This window comes from Delphinapterus leucas, chromosome 17 (genome assembly GCF_059928025.1).
Source record: "Delphinapterus leucas isolate spDelLeu-1000000601 "Yukka" chromosome 17, BTC_Dleu_Yukka2, whole genome shotgun sequence".
NCBI lineage: Eukaryota > Metazoa > Chordata > Mammalia > Artiodactyla > Monodontidae > Delphinapterus > Delphinapterus leucas.
Window position 1 is genome coordinate 82787485 of NC_143145.1, and position 20882 is coordinate 82808366.

Genomic DNA, 20882 nt, shown 5'->3' on the forward strand with positions numbered 1-20882 from the left:
TCGCTGGTTCTCTTTTGTGTGATGTCGGGGCTTGGAACACTGAATTCTATCTCGGACCGTGACAGCTCCCACACCTTTCCCACGTGTGAGAGTGGGGCGGGGAGGGCCGTCGGAGGAGCGAGTGGAACAAAGGCCAGTCCCCACTGCCTGAGTGACGGGGGCCGGCGGGAGGCAGCTGACGGGTTGCTCTGCCCAACTGGAAAGGCCTTTATCTCACAATCCTTCGTGAAAAATATAAGACCTTTAACCCTTCACCACCAGCGGTCCCTCCCCCTTGCATTTGCTTTGCTGCAATTCGGTGTTTCTAAGGGAAATACCTGAAGAATACTGTGAAATCCTGACTTGGCAAGTCATTGGCTACAGGGACCAAAGCTCTTCGGTTTTACCTGTAAGATGAGAATAAGCAGCGCAGGCAGGCCTGGGTGGCAGGCGCCCAGGAAAAGGAAGCGGAGGAGGGGCACTTGCCTTCCCTCTGCATTTGCAGGCCAGGATGTCAGGCTTCTAGTGTTCCAACACCATTTCTGGCTTACAGTGTGGCTTTGAGCCTAAAAATATGCGTATTTTGTATTTTGACAAATACCATCCAGCTGCACTCTCAAAGGCTGTGCCCAAATGCAGTCCCATTAAGGAGGAAAAGAGAGCCCAGCTCCACACAGGCTCACCGGCCCCGGATTCTTTGGTTTTTATCTCATCATTGGTGAGGTGGTGCAGATTTCACGCGCTTATGAACTACTTCTCTGAATTTCTTGTTTCTCTGTCAGGTTGTCTGAGCCGTCCTCATCTGTATCTTACAACAGCAGCTTAGAGGGGGAGTATCTGCTGGGATGGAAGGGGGACCAGGCACTGGTAGAAAAGGTCCCCTGAATTCTCCAGTGCAGTCGGGCCCCACAGAAACTGGGAAACTCTCTCCAAGGATCCCACTCCTGACACCTGGAGGTGGAGAAGCCAGAGCTCCGAGGAGCTACCACAGGTCTCACCCTCCCCAAAGGGCTGAGCTGCCAGTGCTGGCAGAGTTCCCCATAGCTGGTAAGGCTGGAGTCTGAATTTATAGATTTCTTTGTTTATTCTAAAGAAAAGAAGCAGGAAGTTCATTTTTACCAGTGACCTTGACTAGAAGTCTTTGATGATGAGGTTTCACGGGTTAAAGGTTCATCATGGCTTATTTATGTCATTTCTTTAATGGATGGACTTCTTGAAATAAACTACACATACACAGGCGCGCGTGCCTGTAGTTCAAAGCCAAAGTTCTTCAATTTAATATACCTATTTTTATTGTAGCTCCATCCCAAGCTATAATACAAATAATGTCATATCACTTTCAAATATTTGCCTGGACTTTTAGAACAATCATTGTTCTAGTCTTTCTAAAATATTTTAGACCTTAATAGAGAAATTTAAAGATATTCCTTCTCCACAATCATTCATCAAATACAACTTTATACGTTGTACATAACATTTTTTGTTATGCTCTTTGTTTTCTCTTTGTTTAAAGAGCAAAATGTTATTCCAGTGAAGGAAAAGAACTTTATTGCAAAAAACGATTTACAGCTGTGGTTCTAAATGCACCCTGAAGTATAAGAAACCTGGGGAAATGGCTCCACCTAGTGCCCTAGGTGCGGTACTGCAACACGCAAGCTCCATAAACGGTACCAGTGCTTCTCAAACTTGACCGTGTACAGAAATTATCCGTGATCTTGTTAAAATACAGATTCTTACTCAGGTGAGAGGTGAGGACTGAAACTCTGTATTGCTAACAAGCTCCCTGGGGATACAAATGCTGCTCGTTCATGGAATTTCCATGAATTTGATGATAAGTCTAGTTGTCTAAATAGAAGGTTGTAATTAGATGTAAAGACCCTTTTAGATGTTAAAAGTTCATAAGTCAGGCTTGTTTTCCCCCTTTTCTACAAGGGGCACTATATTAGTTGGGCTGGTGATGTTGATTACTAATTGCAGAAAAACCAATTGCCCTAAGTGAATTCCCTTTAATGTTCAACCCTTATTTTGTAAGTACAACATCTAAGAACATGCTCACATATTCCCTTGCCCACTGCCTTACTGTGAACAGTTCTAAGAGCAGCGTTTCCATGTTCTATTTCATCTCCCTGGCAGCTGGCATTGGCTAAATTACAGCAGGTGCCCAGCCCGCTGGTTTAGGGAGGTGAGTTCTCCAGGTGAGAGACTAAAGCAGGTGGGCATGCAATGACAGGTGGCAGATGCAGGGAGCCCCGGCTAAGTGTGTGCTCCGAGACTCTGCTGCACGAGGAGAGAAATCTGTGTTATGGGGCCCCTCTTCCCCGAAGCCGTCCATACAATGTCTTCACAAAATAACAAGTGCTCTCGCTTCTTGGACCCCCATTGTGCCCAGACTTGCCGATGACATACACCTTCCCTCTCACACCCAGCACCACAGCCATCTGAGGAGGGACCTTGCCATCTCACAAGATGGACCTTGCCATCTCACAAGAGAAGCTGCTGAAGCTTTGAGCTTTAACAGCCCTCCTGGGTCAGCAGCCCACTCAGGACACACATGCAGGACCATCTCATTCAAAATCTCTTCCTTTAAACCACTTTGCCACCACAGGTAATGCTAGTTCCTGAGCGCACACCTCCTGGGGCGTCTCTTTCTTAAATAGTCTGCAGCTGGTTTTCAAATGTGTATGTTAATATAAAGTCTCAGAAAGTGAGAGTTTATCTCTTCTGTGTCCTTAACACGCTAGGCGGTGCTATTAATGTGCTATAAATGTCATTTTTGGAAACTTGGCAAGCCACTTCACAGGTTTCTGGGGGAGCTAAGTGAAAATCAGTGTAAAACCATTGTTACTACTTTGGCTTTGATTTCCTCCTCCTCCTGTCACCGGCGGCCACCAAGGAAGAACTTGGGTTTGCCGTGCCCAGAGGCAGCTTCCGCTTCCTTTAAAATTAAAGGTGAACTAAAGTATTGGGAGCAGGTTACCTGCAGCACCTACTGCTCTGGGATTCAATTTCTCCTTCACTTGCTTCCCCATTCCCTTCTACTGGTGCGTGTAAGGTGATCACTCTGCCTTTCTGACTTTAGTAGCCCCAGTGCCTGGTGTTGTTCCTGCTGTGTGAGCACTTCGGGTTTGTTGAACGTATAAACCATGAATAATTAACAATCCTAATTAAGTGGGACCAAGATCACACCTGGAAATTCCCACGAAATGCTCACATGTGGTCAGTAGGTGGCAGTCTTGCCTCATTTCTGATGGCTAAGGGGCGCGCGCATGCGTGTGTGTGTGTGTGTGTGTGTGTGTGTGTGTGTGTGTGTGTGTCTAGTTGAAAGCCTGTGCTTCCTCACTTGTAGAAAAAAGGAGAATTCTCTTTTCAATTCTTTATAGAGTTGGAAAGAGTCTTCTGCAGGTCCCTCACTCCATTTGTCAAAGCAGAGGACCTGGGCTTCCTTGGTGGCGCAGTGGTTAAGAATCCGTCTGCCAATGCAGGGGACATGGGTTCAAGCCCTGGTCTAGGAAGATCCCACATGCCACAGAGCAACTAAGCCCATGCACCACAACTATTGAGCCCGTGTGCTGCAACTACTGAAGCCCGTGCACCTAGAGCCAGTGCTCCGCAACAAGAAAAGCCACCGCAATGCGAAGCCCGTGCACTGCAAGGAAGAGTAGCCCCCGCTCGCCACAACTAGAGAAAGTCCGTGTGCGGCAAAGAAGGCCCAACACAGCCAAAAACAAATAAATAAAATTAAAATTTTTAAATAAATAAATATGCACCCAACATATGAGCACCTCAATACATAAGGCAAATGCTAACAGCTATAAAAAAGGAAACTGAAAGTAACACAATAATAGTGGGGGACTTTAACACCTCACTTACACCAATGGACAGATCATCCAGACAGAAAATTAACAAGGAAACGCAAGCTTTAAATGACACAATAGACCAGACAGATTTAATTGATATTTATAGGACATTCCATCTGAAAACAGCAGATTACACTTTCTTCTCAAGTGCACACGGCGCAGTGGTTGAGAGTCCGCCTGCCGATGCAGGGGACACGGGTTTGTGCCCCGGTCCGGGAAGATCCCACATGCCGCGGAGCGGCTGGGCCCGTGAGCCATGGCCGCTGAGCCTGCGCGTCCGGAGCCTGTGCTCCGCAACGGGAGAGGCCACAGCAGTGAGAGGCCCGCGTACCGCAAAAAAAAAAAAATTACAGACCAATATCACTGATAACTATAGATGCAGAAATCCTCAACAAAATACTAGCAAACAGAATCCAACAGCACATTAAAAGGATCATACACCATGATCAAGTGGGATTTATCCCAGGGATGCAAGGATATATGCAAATCAATCAATGTGATACACCATATTAACAAACTGAAGGATAAAAACCATATGATCATCTCAAAATGTCCTTCCTCAGCAGATCCTGATTAAAATAATAAAGTTTAGCATGCCTTTCTTTTCATCGACAAGATACTGACCACAGACTGTATGAAAATCTTAAGGCGGAAAGGAAATAACATTTATGGAACAGCTACCACATACGAGGTGGACCACATAAGATGCTTAATTCACGAACACTCAGAGGCACTTCTGTGTCAGGCGCAGTGGTAAGTGCTTCACAAATACTGACGTCTTTCAATCCCCATCATCACTGGATGCGTTAGGATCTGTCATTATCCCCCTTTTTTCAGATGGTGAAGCCGAGGCTCGGAGAGGTTAAATAACGGTCACACAGCTAGTACCGGCCTCTGAGCCCAGGGAAACTCTCCTGGCAATTCTGCAAATTGGCCTCCGTGCCTGGAGCCTCCCCCTGGTAACCCAGTGAGCCCCCAACCACAGAAGAGGGTGTTGCAGTTAAAGGATGCACCCCAGGTCATCCGGCTGCCATTGGGGCCTGAAGCAGCACTGAAGTTTACACGTGCAAGACCATGCCACGCCTGGCACACTGTCTGCAGCAAAGCCTCCCAGACGCGGCCACCAGAATCTGCACTAACTAAAGTCAGGGAGCATGCTTTGTTCTCTGACACACGCGGAGCTGGGTCCCTCTGCTGCTGGCTGGCGTTTTCTCCGCCCTTGCAGAGCCGCTCCACGTTCCAAAGAATAAAGTAACATTCAAAAAGGAAAATAAACCGAGGAAATCCAGTTACTACTTCCAGGCATGAAAAGATCTTTCCCAATGCATATCAACTCAAGCTTCTCTGGTCTTGGACCCACACAGGCCACGTACACTGAAAACAGGCTGAAGCCACACACCAGGAAAGGACTGGAATCCAGACGGAGGGCGTCTGGCTTTTCTACTTAAGATCTCCAGGTGATGTGAACTCTTCATCCTTGGAAATGACCAGCAGCACCGGGCACTGTTACATGATTCAGCTTGAGTCTCCCTGCTACGCAGTGATTTTAGGACTGGCTTCATAAAGCAGAATGGACGGATTTTGTGGAACGTGCCTGTTTTGGCCAAGAATGATCTGCACGCTTATTCGATTCAGCCCAGGATACAGCTGTTTGTGACTAAGCCCCTGCACCCTGAGGGTGACACGTCACCAGGCAGCTGCTTCCTGTTTTCACTCTTCCCTTTATCATTCTATCCGGACTTCCTTTCACCTGCAGGCCCCCAAGACGACCAACTTCAGCGAGTCTGACGTCTGCCATCTCCCATCTCCTTTTCCACCCTCACTGCTGCTCAGGGTAGTTGAGTCATTTACGTGGCGCGGGGACCCTCGTAAGGGCCTCACGAGTACATCCTGGGACTGCAAGGCGAGGAGACCCCGTCATCCACCTTCATGCAACTAACTGCCCCCTCATTTCCCGTGAAGAACTGTCTGTCGAGGCGACCCCGGCCCCTCCAACACAACTGCAAAGTGAACCACAAAACAGAACCTCTAGCAGCACGTCCGGGGGGCAGTAACCCACCCAGAGCGAGGCTGGCACTCTGCACAGAATGAGCGGTCTCTCAGGCTTGTCTCCTGCTTCAGGCCGGACACAGGACAGGATGTGTTTAAATGCAAGGAAGTTCATTTCTGTGCAAATAGGTTGAGGTCAAAGCAGCTTTCCTCAGCACCAAGGCAACACCTCAATCGTCATGGTATTTGAGCTTGTAATATACAAAGATTATGGGTCACTGCACTTTGCAGTTGGGAAAGGTGAAGGGACTTGCCTAATGGATCCTATAGCAATGGCTTAAGAATAGGGCGTAGTTTTCCCTAACAGAAAGTGCCTTTGAAACAGTATTAGATGTAACAATAAGAAGTAAGGTCACTGCCTTTATTTGCAATCTATGCCTTTTTTTTTTTATTTATTTTACTTATTTTTGGCTGAGTTGGGTCTTCATTGCTGCGCGTGGGCTTTCTCTAGTTGCGGTGAGCGGGGGCTACTCTTCGTTGCGGTGCGCAGGCTTCTCACTGCGGTGGCTTCTCTTGTGGAGCACGGGCTCTAGGCACGCAGGCTTCAGTAGTTGTGGCACGTGGGCTCAGTAGTTGTGGCACGTGGGCTCAGTAGTTGTGGCTTGCGGGCTGTAGAGCGCAGGCTTGGTAGTTGTGGCGCACGGGCTTAGTTGCTCCGTGGCATGTGGGATCTTCCCGGACCAGGGCTTGAGCCCGCGTCCCCTGCATTGGTAGGTGGATTCTTCACCACTGCACCACCAGGGAAGCCCCCTGCAGGCTATGCCTTTTTGATTCAAAAAAAGAAAAGAGACTCCAAACAAACTAAACAGTGGTAGTAGGTCAGGGATGGGCAACAGTAAGAGAACATGGACTTCTACTTTTTAGACTTCAATATTACATAACTTCAAAACAAGCATGGACTACTTTTATAATGATAGAAAGTTTTTTGGGACTTTTCCCCGTGATTTTAAAAAATGAAAATGTATTCTATTCCTGACTCTTAGTCACTGTAATCGTCAATAAAAACACGTTTTCTCTGCACCTTGGAATTCTTCTTTGCTACCATCTCTCTTCTCCTATATACAATATTCAAATAAAACTTTTTAGATACCTAGCATAGGAAATGTAAGATGGCTTTATGGCCAAAATGTTTAGAAAAAGAGGCACAGAAAAAAGTAGATGGTTTCTGGTGCTTTATCATCACTCTCCCTCAAAAACACCTGTCACTTGTGTCTCTGAAAAATAAAAACATGTTTTTAAATTGTTGCCCATCCTCTGAAATTCATAGGTGACTATCCGAGAAGATGGGGCTAGTAGTGATTCTGGGTACTAAGAAATGGTTTAATAACAAGCCAAACTAAATAATCCTGGATAAAAACTGAAATACACTCTTCGTACTTAAATTACTTTATAAACGGAATCTTAGCTCAGCTATATTTGAGGTAGATAAGGTAACAAAATAATGCACTGTTTAGGTTTTTAAATTTTTTTATTTTCATAAAATAAACAAGCAGGAATCAGTTTATTTCTACTGTTGAAGAATTATCATGAATTATTCAAGATTTAATTGCATCAGGATAAATTAAGCTTTCACGTGCTTAGATACAACAGACTTACTGACTGCTGAACCTTTTAAATTAACTGAGTTTAACTTTCACATGACCAGTTGTTTTTATGGCTTATATAATCATTGACCATTTTTTCAAAAGCATTTAAAATGACTGAAAAACAAAGGTTTCCAAAGTCTATAAGTAAAATCATTATCAATTAGAACATTTACCTTCTTCAAGGAAAAAAATGATACTGGCTTGATCATTTCTGTCTACTCTGAGTTGAGAAAATGAATTCCCTTGGAGTTTTGGTCTCAATTTTGCTAGCAAATATTGAACTGCTTAGCAGCTACTCACCAGTCTTAAACCTTCAACTCACACCCCACATCTTAATCATCCCAAGCGGGAGGCTTGCTGTCTTGACACTGGGCAGCAGCGCTTCCTCGCGGCTACCGAGTAAGAGGCTCACCAGTTCATTAGCAGCCCTCTGACCCCGACCAAGCAGCCAACAAAGTGATCCCATCCCACTTGCACGTTCACTCTGATTTGCAACAGTAAGACAAGACCTGGATGGAAAGATGATGGAAAGATGATGACTAAGAGTTACACTGTTCCTTGGGCAGAGAACCAGGGAGCTCAGAACGGAGACAGAGGCACACAGATCCACCAGATGCTCTACGCAGTCCTTGCTCACTGTATTTTTATTGTGATTTAGATAAGAGAGAGATGATTACACAGAAAACACCGACATCTGCAGAATTACAAATTAAGCAAATGCAACGGGAAACACACGTGTTTCGGTCCCTTTCTGGTGCTCTTTTACCATCTGCTCTCTTGGAAGGAACTCAGGAGCTGTAGTACTTGAGGAGATTCTCATCCGTAGGTTTGAGGATTTTCTTATCGGCCATATTCACTACCCACCCCGGAGCAAGACCAAAGAAAATCTGCCTTGGATCTTTTCGAGTGCTGAGCATTTGGAAGAGTTCGTCTTTCGTGATATCAGGTAAGATATAACCATACTTCTTGGCGAGCTCCAGTCTCGCTTCAGGAAATTCAGCAGGATCCGCCAAGTAACCACGATTCCTTGCATCAGTGTAATAGGTTACCAATGCCTCAGGGGGGAGCATTCGCTTGGGAATGGGTTGTCCACGGAGAAAGAATGGAATAGGTTTGCACAGTATTTCTAAAAAAAATGTTTAAATAGAAAGAGAGAGATGCAAATACTGCCTTTATACATAATGATTTTCTCTTAATAATGGTATTCTTTTAATTAATTTTTAAATATTTCCAAGAGGAAAACTTAATTCCCAAAACTTTTTTTTTTTATTAAACAGGTTTGTCTTAAGTAAGCAAATGGAAACACTTGACTTTCAAAAGTCTGTATCTTGAAAGTCAAAGTTACTCCTGCATCACCAACAGCGAGTGAATTTCTAAACGTGGGAAATAGCATATTGAAGCCCCATGTTTTAAAAAACAAAACCTTTTTATGACACACTGGCTGAGGTGTATGAGAAGGCGGAGCGCCACCAGCCACACCAGTAGTAGAAACCCCTCAAACAGGAAGCCAAGGGGGCTGCAGAGCAAGTCAAACCCTTGTGTGGCAGTCAGCACGTGACCCCGAGGCAACAAGCTTACCCAGGCTTCGAGGGTCGTAGAAGGCCGTCGTGACGACACCCCCGTTCTTCTCGATCGCAGCGATGGCCAGCTCTGAAGCCAGCTGTACTTCAATATTAACTTTTGCCTTAAAGGTGTCAGCACCCTGTCACCCGTCAAAACAAGGTCTGTGAGGAGACGGCTTGGCTACAAGTGAATTAATTACATGAGCTTCCCTTCTACACTGTGTTTTCTCCTCTAAAGGGCCTGCAACGTGACAGCTGTTCCTACTTTAAATACCTCTGCTTTGAGGTCCTATCAAACACCAAATTCTTCCACGTTTTTTTAGGCCAACTTGTTTTACCAATTTTCATTCCCTATGAGCAGGGATGACTAGAATTCCATTTTATGCATTTGGCGGGCACCAACATAAATACACATTCCCATTACTTCAGTAACAGCAGATTGTTTAATCCTCAAGACAACTCTAAACCAACAGAATCACTGCCACACCAATGTCATAGACGGCAACACAAAGACGGAAACACAGAGAGGTTAAGCAACTTGCCCAAGATCACAAAGCCAGGGGGAGTCTAGTCCCAGCGCCCTCGTTCCTAACCACATTATGCCGCGTGACACAGATAAAAACTTACCTTCCTGACCCATAAGTAAGCAAGAGGCCAAGAGCTGGTTAAAGAGGGGGGCAAGAGGGCTCGAGCCAGCAAAAGAACAAAGTATCTGAGCTTGGGAGGGGCCACTCTAGGGAAAGGGGCAGAGACAACAACAAAAATAAAAATAGTACTCAACTTTTTAAAGTCCTATCTGGGCACTTTCATTAGGATGTGCTATATTTTACTCTAATTTCAGAACAGATTCTGACAAAATAAAAAGATGGTGGCACTACCATTCTTTTTGCAGTAATAAAAATTTTTTTTGCTATTCTGGTGCGGCGAAACAAGCTGGCTCCCAATTTCAAAATATTCCATCAATTCTAAGACACATTTTCTCACATTTTTCCCATCTATGATACTGGTAGGCATTTTTACAGTCAATGGCACTCTTGACTCAATGAAACAAAGTCTTGCCATATTATTTGAGATTTCTAATTACTATTCCACAGATTGCTTAACCATTTCCCCATCCTTGGGCATTGGGGTTAGTTCCAGCATATTCAGTGTTATAAGAATATTTAGCATTTCATTATATCAATTAGGTTTCTTTTATTTTGTTTTTCCTTAGGACTTCTGTTCCCAAATTGGTAATGTTGTGCTGAAAGAGCAAAAGAGTCTTATTATCCACTATTTACTACAAATCTGAAATCCAGAAAAGGGCAAGCAGTTTACAGAGCTGTAAATAATGTATAACTGTACTTATTCAACCAATGTCCTGGTGTAGATTTCAGAATGATTTTTGCTAGTTTAATAGACACATGCCTGAAAGCTGTTGGGATGTGCATTAATGTCTGGTGAGGTCATGGGTTTTTCCATATGTTAATTTACAATTGTGTTCCCTTATACGCCAAGTAGAATACTGAGTTTTAATGGTGTATTTGGTATTCTCTCTTCGAATCATTTTATTTGGAAAACTTTTATCCACAAGTGTACTTTTTCAAAGGAATCTAAAAGGTTTTCCCATAAACAATGCTCCCCTCTAGTGGACACTAAGTTACTTACACAGCAATATCGTATTACTGACATACAAGAAACAGGTAGTTGATTAACAATCTACAAGTTTATTTGCTTATGAAACTCCTGGCCAACTTCTACAAATAGAAAACCGCTTCCCTACAATTAGAACTGGATTTGATTCATTTCTGTCTTCCATAAATACTGAGTGACTATCACAAGCCAATATTTCCAATGTTGTAAATACAGCAATGTATCAAAGTACCTGCTCTCAAAGAACTGACATCACAATGAGGAAAAACAATGAAAAATAAATGCATTACTTGGTAATAAGTGTCAGGTGTTCATACACTCAAAGAAAAACCCTTTGGGCAGAATAAGGCAGACGGTCGGGTATGAGGGTATGAATGTTCCTTTATAAAGAATGTCAAAAACATCTTCCTACTAGGATGACATTTGAACAGAGAACCAAACAAAGTGAAGGAGAAGTACGAATGGGTACACAGGAGAAGAACATCCCAGGGCCAGGGAACAGAGCCGCCCCTGCCTCCCGCCACCAACAGCATGCAGCTTTCTAAAACCACAATGAGTATAACACGATCGCCACTACATAATGTTTATGACAACTCAAAAGGGATAAAAATAAAGCAGGCAGGGTGTCGATTATATGGAAATCAGAAATAGCCATCTATGTAACTCCAAAAACAATCTAATTCAGACTTACCTCCTCTACCAGCTGGACACCATAATCCCTTTTGGATGGCTGGATGGTCACGCCTCTCCCATTGACAAGTTGGGTTAAATCAATAGGTTTTGTAGGATCAACTCGACCCAAATCAATAAGATACTGCAGCCTGTTGAGACTCAAAGGCTGATACTGGCGTCTGAAGCTACACAAGAAAGTAACAGTAGTTGGAAAACTCAGCCAGACTTACCTTCCAGCAAGATCTCCAGATCAACTCAGAGCTTTGTCCTGGGTTTTCCTCCACCAATTTATATGGTTTAACAAAATAAAACCCCTGAGTATGGCATAAACATGTAATATTCCTTGATTTGGGGGCAATGAAACCAAACCAGTAAGTACTTACTTTGTTTCACCAACAATTATTTGCCTAGGCATCTACTTCACTCATTTAGACAAATAAATATTTAACCCACTATGTAAATTATACATTAATGGAACTCAAAGTAATGGTGATTACCATTTATTGGGTGACGACAATGAGTCAGATTTTATATATGTAATCGCCCTAAACCTCGCGAGCAGGCACCATTATCTCCATTTTGCAAGCCAGTGCAATGTCTGGCTTTTTCCCCAATTCAGGCTAAACTTCATTACCAAAAATGGTTCAGAGAAACAGCAATGAAAGTTTGCCTCAAAGTGGATTTAAATTTCTACCAACCTAGTTTTAGGTAACTCTCAGTGAGAATTAGGTATTTTACACTAAGAAGAAAAGCAAACTTACCTATGTCCTTCATTAAACCCGTATTTTGGGATTCGAAGGTAAAATGGAGTCTGGCCTCCCTCAAAGCCCAGCCGGGGCCGGGTTCCTCTCTGTCGTTCTCCCTTGTGGCCTCTGCCACATTTCCTACCTCTTCTCTGACCTCTTGGTCGTCTTCCCTGTAAGGAAAGAAGAATGTTTTATGATCTACAGATGCACCTTTAAAAATTGCATTTCACCTTTGCACTGTATCTTTTGGTTACGTCCTTCATTCATCCAACCAAGCAGGACTAGCCAAGCCCACTACGTGCCAGGCACCATCCTAGCTGCTCTGAAGTCCAAACACTCCACATGAGCAACTCTGCCTCCGAAGATGTAGCTAATTCTTGCAACCAAACTCCAAGTTGTGTTTCAAAGGGAAAGTTCCAAGAATGAGATGAAAAAAAGGAGACTGTGACAGGTTGGAACTGAAAAAAATTGTAGAATTAAACATCCACAACAAGCAAAGTTTGCATGATACGCAAGCGCATTTATTTTAGAATTAATTGTCAATATGCCATTGTTACCCATATATAGCGTTTTATTTAAATACCAACTTATAAGGAAAATATTTTTCTTACTTTACATCCTGTCACTTCAGGAAAGCAACAAATTGATTTTTAAAGTGACAGTATGTCCATGACAGCTTTTCTAGCTATATTCAATGATTTGCAGAAGAGACATCAAATGTAATAAATCTTTCCCATGAAGATAAGGTATGGTGGAAAAGCACTCCATGTTAAACCCAATTTTAAATGAGACAATCATTTGTACTTCCTGCGACCTCGCTCCCCCGCCCTAATTAACGTAATTAAGCCTCTAAACCTGAACCTTACAGAGAACTGGGACCACGTGGGCAGGTTTTCCCGCGTCACCTAAGCAGAGGGGCTCAGGGGCCCCTGGTTCCCCCAGCGCCTCTGGACCCGCGACCCCGAGGGCCCCCGCGCCGCCCGCAGCCTTACCGGTTTCCTGGAGCCCGGGCTCGGCCTCAGGTTAGCCAGGCTCACACGAGGAAGGGCCCGCAGCAGGTCCAAGGCCTGGGGCCCTCCGCCCCTCACCAGGCCGGCCATGAGGGGCGCGCCCGCCAAACTGCAAGGACGCCGGGCCGCCAGCGCCACGTAATTTCCGGCACTGCTTTACGGCCGAGGCCCCGCCCCTGTCGTGCTGCAGGCGCGCCGCGCCGCCAGCCGCGGGGCATGCCGGGAGCATGCCGGGAGCCGGGTGCATTCGCGGTGGCGGCAGGTGTGTGAGGGTGTAATCTTCGTGGTGCGCCGGCTTTATGTTTAGTTCGTTGGGGATGGGATCCTATTTTGAGAGGTCGTGCCTTGACCTTGGTTCGGAATGTGCTGCGTTCTCTTTCGCCACACAAAGCACGCGTTGAAAACGGTCTGTGCGTTAAAGGGCTTGGAGTCACTGGCCTGATGTGTCTCCCAGCCTGGTCCTTAGAGGCGCAGGGTCTTCTCCGAGCTCCACGTGGGGCCCAGAATAAGATACCCTGGGCGCTGAAGTACCGGCTTGGAGCTGAGCCAATTATATGCCCTGTCCTCTGAAAGGAATTGCACAACGGAGAGGTGTGGGTTAGCTGTTATTTGGGGCAAGATGAGGGCTGTAGCATGGGAGATAGACCCCTCAGCTCCGAGGAACTGCTCCGGAGAAGGTCAGTATATATGTGATTTACGTGAAGGGAGGTAGTGTCATCAATCACACATGTTGGCAGAGGCTTGCTGCTGGTCACAAGGAGCAGATGTCACCGTCAATGATTCTAGTGCCCTTCTAGATACAAGGAGATGCCAGAATTTGGGCTCATAAAATCTTCTGAAAATGCCTGACTATCTGAAAACCTGTTCTGCCAGTTTTCCCAGAGCAAAGTGCGCCTTACTCCTGATCTCAGCCCTCAAGTCTTTTCAAGGGGTGTCGGAGGTCAGCGGCTGCAGTGGCTACCGACTTCATCCTTGTAGAGGCAGATGGCAAGTTCCGACTTTTAGCTGGCAACCCTGAGATTCGAAAATAATACTCAGGGTCGAGCTATTACAGTGTCTGGCTGGTACCAACCCGTGAATAGGACGCAAACTCTGCATCCTGTCCGAGTGCGTCTGTGTTGCTTTGACCAAGTCACAGACATGCTAACTTCACTTGCTGTTAATACCGAAGGAGCCACGCTGAGCGCTTGGCTATGTGTCAGTCGCGTGCTGAGTCACCCTCATTCGATTCATCAACTGAACAACCCCTCGTGGGGTAGATGTTATTACCTTTCGGACGTGACAAGGGCGGTAGCTTGAACGACGTCTCATAGCAAGCAGCAGAGCCAGGATTCACACTTTGCCTCCTATTACATGAGTGGTATTTTTTATAATATAAAGTTGAATATCTGCAGCACAAAATACATAACAATATTTTCACTCAAAAGTATCGGCTTCCCTATTTTTGTCTTAAGTGAGTATAATATGGACCATGCTCTTTTCTTTAACTTTCTTTTATTGTTCTTTTTATGTTTCACTGTCTTGCTGGGGGGTTGTTCTGCTCATCCCTACTGGTGATCACAAATAGTGAAGGTGGAAATAAATTTTTGGAGGGCAACTACTTCTCTGTTTAAACATTTTTGAAGTTATTTTAAATCAAGTGTGAAAAATACAGAGGGGACTTCCTGGTGGTCCAGTGGTTAGGACTCTGTGCTTTCACTGCTGGGGCCGAGTTCTGTCCCTGGTCATGGAACTAAGATCCCACAAGCCCCGTGACCTGGCAAAAAAACCCACAAAAAACACAGAAAGAAAAAGTTGCATTCATTCCTTTATTTGAGTAATATTTATGAGCGAGACACTGAACTTGTTACTGAAAAATATACATGGATGAAGTCAAACAGGATCTTCTCCCAGATTGTTTGAAATCTAGTAGGGGAGATTTTCCAAGAATTATTATTATTATTATTATTTTGGCTGCACCACGCACTTGTGGGATCTTAGTTCCCCAACCAGGGATCAAACCCGGGCCCTTGGCAATGAAAGCGTGGCGTCCTAACCACTGGACCACCAGGGAATTCCCCAAGAATGAGTATTTTTGAAAAGTTAAAAAAAAAATCAGGCCTCTTGTAGAACAAATAGCACTACAAGAGAAATACAAATATGTGAGTTCTATAAAACAATATGAAGATAAAAGTCCATACTATTTGGAAGTGTAGAAAGAAATATAGTGAAAAAAGTAGAAGCTATTTCCTGCCTTTAAGGGTTTTCAATTCAATATATTTCATCATCTTTCTGTTAGAAATTTCATACTTGTGGGAAGAAAATTGCAAAATATGTTGCAAAATGTGTCCTAATCTACAGAAAGATACATAGTTTTCCCCCTATCTAGAAAATCATTGTTTTCACTAAGTAATGAGCTCTAGATGAGTGTTAGTTCCAATAATATTTTTTATCATCGAAAAAAAATTTTATTGAATAAATGAGATACAGGAAATATAAAACAGTGTGCTGCACTTCTGTTAAGTAGATGCTTTTTGTTGTATACGTTATGTAATGTTATTGATGGACATCAGTTAATGATAGTGGAAGTAATAATTGTAGGCTACATATTTGTTTAGCCCATATGCAACATGTTGACCAAGCATATAAAACAGTCAAAATAATTTGATGAGTCTCATCTGTGTTGTAAGAATGTAAATTAAAGGTGTATGGTGAATAAGTCATCGATCTTTAAGCCTACAGAAGTTTTACATCATCATTATCATTGCAGGATAATATTTATTAAGCACCCACATGCTTGGGGTGTTGTCCTAGACCCTGTTTAAATCACATTAAGGAGACCTTGTAATAAGAAAACATCTCAGCAACTATTTAAGAGTCATCCTGACTCCAGCCCTGGTTAATAGTGACTACTGAGTCATTATATAAAAGAATGAAGTGAACCCTATAAAGATGCTATAATTTGAAGTCCATTGGGAAGGCCCTCCTTCTCATACACTCCCAAATAATCTTCCTCCACCTATCCCAGTGCTTTGACAGTCTGTCAATATAGATTGATTCCTTTTAGCTAATTAATTAAAATAAAAATTTTCAAGGATGTAAGAATGGGAGTTGGGGATGAAAATAAAAGGGGATAAATTCATCACACAAGGTACTGTGTATGAACCATAATGATAATACACTATGAAATGAAGAGTCACATCAGGACTTCCCTGGTGGTGCAGTGGTTGAGAGCCCGCCTGCCAATGCAGGGGACATGGGTTCAAACCCTGGTCGGGGAAGATCCCACATGCCGCGGAGCAACTAAGCCCGCGTGCCACAACTATTGAGCCTGCGCTCTAGGGCCCCGCGAGCCACAACTACTGAAAGCCGCAACAAGAGAAGCCACTGCAGTGAGAAGCCCGCACACCGCAAGAAAGGGTAGCCCATGCTCTGTGCAACTGGAGAAAGCCTGCACGTAGCAACGAAGACCGAACTCAGCCAAAAATAAATAAATAAAACAATAATAAATTAAAAAAAGATCAACTCAACTGTTTCTGAGATTAAAAAACAACAAGACAAAAGCATGCACATAAAAGTCTCCCATCTCATCTCCCTAAATGAGGTCACACATTAAATAATATTTTGGCAGGGATGGGAACAGGAGGAGGAAAGGAATTTCAGTGATTCAGTTATTACTGACGAGTCATTTTTAGAATGGGACCAAGAATAGGCTAATTTTGTGAAGATCAAAGTTGAGTAAAAAAAACTGGAGATGTGATTTTTCTTAGTGAAGGAAGGAAGGAAGTCAAGGGCGGGAAAGAAGTGAATGGCTTTGATACTGGGAAACAACAAATATTGAGAGAGAAGAGAGCATGAAAAGGGTTGAAAATAAATGTCACCTTCAAAAAAATTACCTAGTTTTATCAAAGGTTGGTCCTGACTCAAAGGTCTTCATTCACACCTAGATAATTTTTGTTTTGATTTTATCATAGTACATAATGCATTCATTTGTTATGAAAAAAATGCAGTTGTACAAAAGCGCCTACACTGAGAAGCAGGAGATCTTCATAGGCAATCACTTTTAACTTTCTGTTTTCATTTCTTCTGGTGATTGCCTCCATATTTACAAATTAAAATTTCCCTACACTAATTGTTTTTTATCAACTTTTGACATTGTATATTCATTCACTTGTTTTATGATAGCTGAAGATCTATATTAAACTACTTCTTTCTAGTATTTTCTCTCATGGTAAACTGTGATTTAAATAATATAAGAACTTTAAATAATATAAGAACTACTTCTTGGATGTTCAAGTTTCAGAAGTATATATGAGCTCCTCCCTCTAAGATGAAGATACTGACAAGCCTCCCCTGTCACTCCTTTGCCCCTTCTCATTTCCAACTTCTGTTAGCTGTCTATTTACTAACAATTTACTGACAATTTAATCCATTGTCATGGATTATCAATATACCTGTACACTTTCAATCATCATTTAGTGTAAATAAGAAGCTACAATTACTGTATTTGCTCTTTCTAGACCAGTTTTCAGTGTTTCCCTCTTTTCAGGCCCCAGAGAACTGGCTTTCAGGTTGATAGACTTTCTTTAAATTCATGGCCATAAACCTTAAATTGGTCATCCTACCTCAGTGTTCTAGAAAACTTACTTTTTCACTCTCAGTGATGACTATTTTGTATCTACTTTCCCTCTCTCTCTCTGTCAATGATTTTCCTTTATACTTTAGAAAAAGGAGTCATGATAGAGAATTTCTTCCACATCCCACCAGTAAATGTACAGTCCTTCCCTAGAACAGCATTCATCCTCTATCCTATTAAAGAGAAGGAAGTGGCTTTTCTCCTGCTAATGGTCAGTCTTTCCACCTGTGATCTGGACTCCTCCCACCTGCTTAAGAATTTTGTAGTTTTCATATCCCCTTTCTTTCCTACATTATCAATCTCTCCTTGTACTGCTAATCAGAATATAAAAATGTAAAGTGGTGGGGCTTCCCTGGTGGCGCAGTGGTTGAGAGTCCGCCTGCCGATGCAGGGGACATGGGTTCGTGCCCCGGTCCAGGAAGATCCCACATGCCACGGAGCGGCTGGGCCTGTGAGCCATGGCCGCTGAGCCTGCGCGTCCGGAGCCTGTGCTCCGCAACGGGAGAGGCCGCAATAGTGAGAGGCCCGCGTACCGCAAAAAAAAAAAAAAAGTAAAATGGTGCAGCCTCTTTGGAAAACAGTATGGAGGTGCCTCAAAAAAGTAAAAATAGGGGACTTCCCTGGCAGTCCAGTGGTTAAGACTCTGCACTTCCACTGCAGGGGGCGTGGGTTCAATCCCTGGTGGGGGAACTAAAATCCTGTGTGCCGCACAGTGCAGCCAAAAAAATTTTTTTTAATTAAAAAAAATTTTTTTAAGTAAAAATAGAGCTACGTTATCCGGCAAGCCCACTCCTGGGTATATATCCAAAAGAACTGGAATCAGGATCTCGAAGAGATGTTTGCACTTCCATGTTTACTGCAGCATTATTCACAGTAGCCAAGACATGGAAACAACCCATGTGCATCGACAGACAAATGGATAAAGAAAATAAGGGATAGACCTAAAATTAAATATTATTCCAATTTAAAATTCAAGGAAATTGTACCATTTGTGACAACATGGATAGACATGGAAGATGTTATGCTGAATGAAATGTCAGTCACAGAAAGACAAGTACTGCATGATTCCACCTATATCATGTATCAAATAGTCAAACTCATATAAGTAGAAAATAAATTGGTGATTGCTAGGGATTAGGAGTGGGGTAAATGGAGAGTTGTTGGTGACTGGGTGTAAAGTTCCAGGTATGCAGAGTGAATGCTATCTAGGGATCTATATGATCTAGGGATCTATAAGGTCTAGAGATCTATAACATTACAACATTGTGCCTATAGTTAGCAATGTGGTGTGTGCTTAAAAACTTAAGAAGGTAAATCTTTTTAAAAAATATATTTATTTATTTATTGGCTGCGTCAGGTCTTAGCTGCGGCATGCGGAATCTTTGATGGAGCATGCGGGATCTTTTGTTGTGGCATGCAGCCTCTCTAGTTGTGGCTCGTGGGCTCAGTAGTTGTGGCTCACAGGCTTAGTTGCCCCGAGGCATGTGGGATCCTAGTTCCCCGACCAGGGATCAAACCCACATCCCCTGCATTGGAAGGCAGATTCTTAACCACTGGACCACCAACAAGTCCCAAGATGGTAAATTTTATGTTAAACGTTCTTATCACAAGAAACAAAGCAAGGGGACACAAGAAATCTTTAAGAGGTGATGGAATGTTTATTACCATGATTGTGGTGATGGTATCACAAGTGCAAGCATATGTCCAAACTCATCAAAATGTACACATTAAATATGTACAATTTGTATATATTAATTATACCTCAATAAAGCTAAAAAATAGAAATTATGTTCTAAAGTGAGTTCTTAGCAGCACTCAAAACAGTTGGCCACCCCCACTTGAAATATTTTCCTTGTTCGATTTCTGGATAGCCCACATTTCTGGTTTCTTTCTTCCATCCTGGCTGACCTCTCTCACTTTTACTGTCTCCTCCTACACTATCTGACCTCTAAATGTTGAAATTTATTGTTTCTATGCAGATGTTCTCCCAAGGTGATCTTAAATGGTTTATAAATTCTCAGATTTATACCCGCATCCCAAATCAGAGCCAATCTGTGTAGAGGGAAGACTGTGAAGACATGGGGAGAAGACAGTCACCTACAAGTCACGGAGAGCGGCCTCAGAGGAAACCAGCCCTGCCGACACCTCGATCTTAGACATCTCACCTCCAGAACTGTGAACAAATTAATTTGTCTGTTAATCCACCCAGTCTGTGGTCCTTTGTTATGGTAGCCCTAGCAAACTAATAGAGATTTTGGTACCAGGAATTAGGGCACTGCTCTAACAAACATCTAAAATTGTGGAAGTGACTTTAGAACTGGTTAATGGGTAGAGGCTGGGAGAGTTTTGAGGGGCATGTTAGAAAAAGGAACGAAAAGAGATTTGGAAATTTCTCAGCCTTTCTATATTACGAAAAATGATAAAGAGTATTCTGGAGGGAACATCAAGGGTGTGACTGGACAATCATTCACTACAGGGGCACAACAGTAAGTTTGAACTGAAAGATGGAAGAGTCAGAGAACTTAAATACAGATTGATGGAGGTTATGCAATCTGAGGAACAGAGAAAAAGAATGAAGAAGACTGAGCAGGGCCTTACAGAATTGTGGGACACCATTAGGCATACCAGCATTTGTGTAATGGAAGTAACTGAAGGAAAGGAGGGAGGGGAGCAGAAAAATATCGACTATATAGTGGTTGAAAACTTCCCAAACACTATGAGAAACACTACGTATCAAAGAGGCTCAATAAACTCTTAGCATGACTGAAAGGAGGTCTACACCCAGACACATCGTGGTCAAATGCTGAAAGCTGATGGTGTATGTCCAAAGGAACTGAAAGCAGGAAGTCAAACAGATATTTGTATGCCAATGTTCATTGAAGCATTAATCACAAAAACCAAAAGGTGGAAAGAACCCAAGTGTCCATCAACAGACGAATGGATAAACAAAAAGTAGTGTACACCTGCAAAGGTATTTTATTCAATCATAAAAGGGAATGAAGATATGATACATGCCACAACATGGAAGAACCTTGAAAACATTATGCTAAATGAAATAAGTGAGATACAAAAGGACAAATATTGTATGAATCCACTTACATAAAATATCTGGAATAAACAAATTCATAGAGACAGAAAGATTAGACATTACAAAGGGTTAGGGAGAGGGTGGAA

General features: G+C 43.1%; 1 protein-coding gene across 1 annotated transcript; it reads right to left on the reverse strand.

Annotated features, from left to right (window-relative positions):
• Positions 1-8097: 8097 nt before the first annotated feature.
• Positions 8098-13241, reverse strand: MRPL15 (mitochondrial ribosomal protein L15). Its single transcript, XM_022556809.2, has 5 exons — positions 13076-13241; positions 12099-12253; positions 11357-11522; positions 9050-9173; positions 8098-8597 (listed from the first exon to the last, which is right to left on the reverse strand). The coding sequence occupies exons 1-5, from the start codon at positions 13181-13183 to the stop codon at positions 8260-8262; spliced, it is 891 nt and encodes a 296-aa protein (XP_022412517.1). The 5' UTR covers positions 13184-13241; the 3' UTR covers positions 8098-8259.
• Between the last annotated feature and the right edge of the window lie 7641 nt (positions 13242-20882).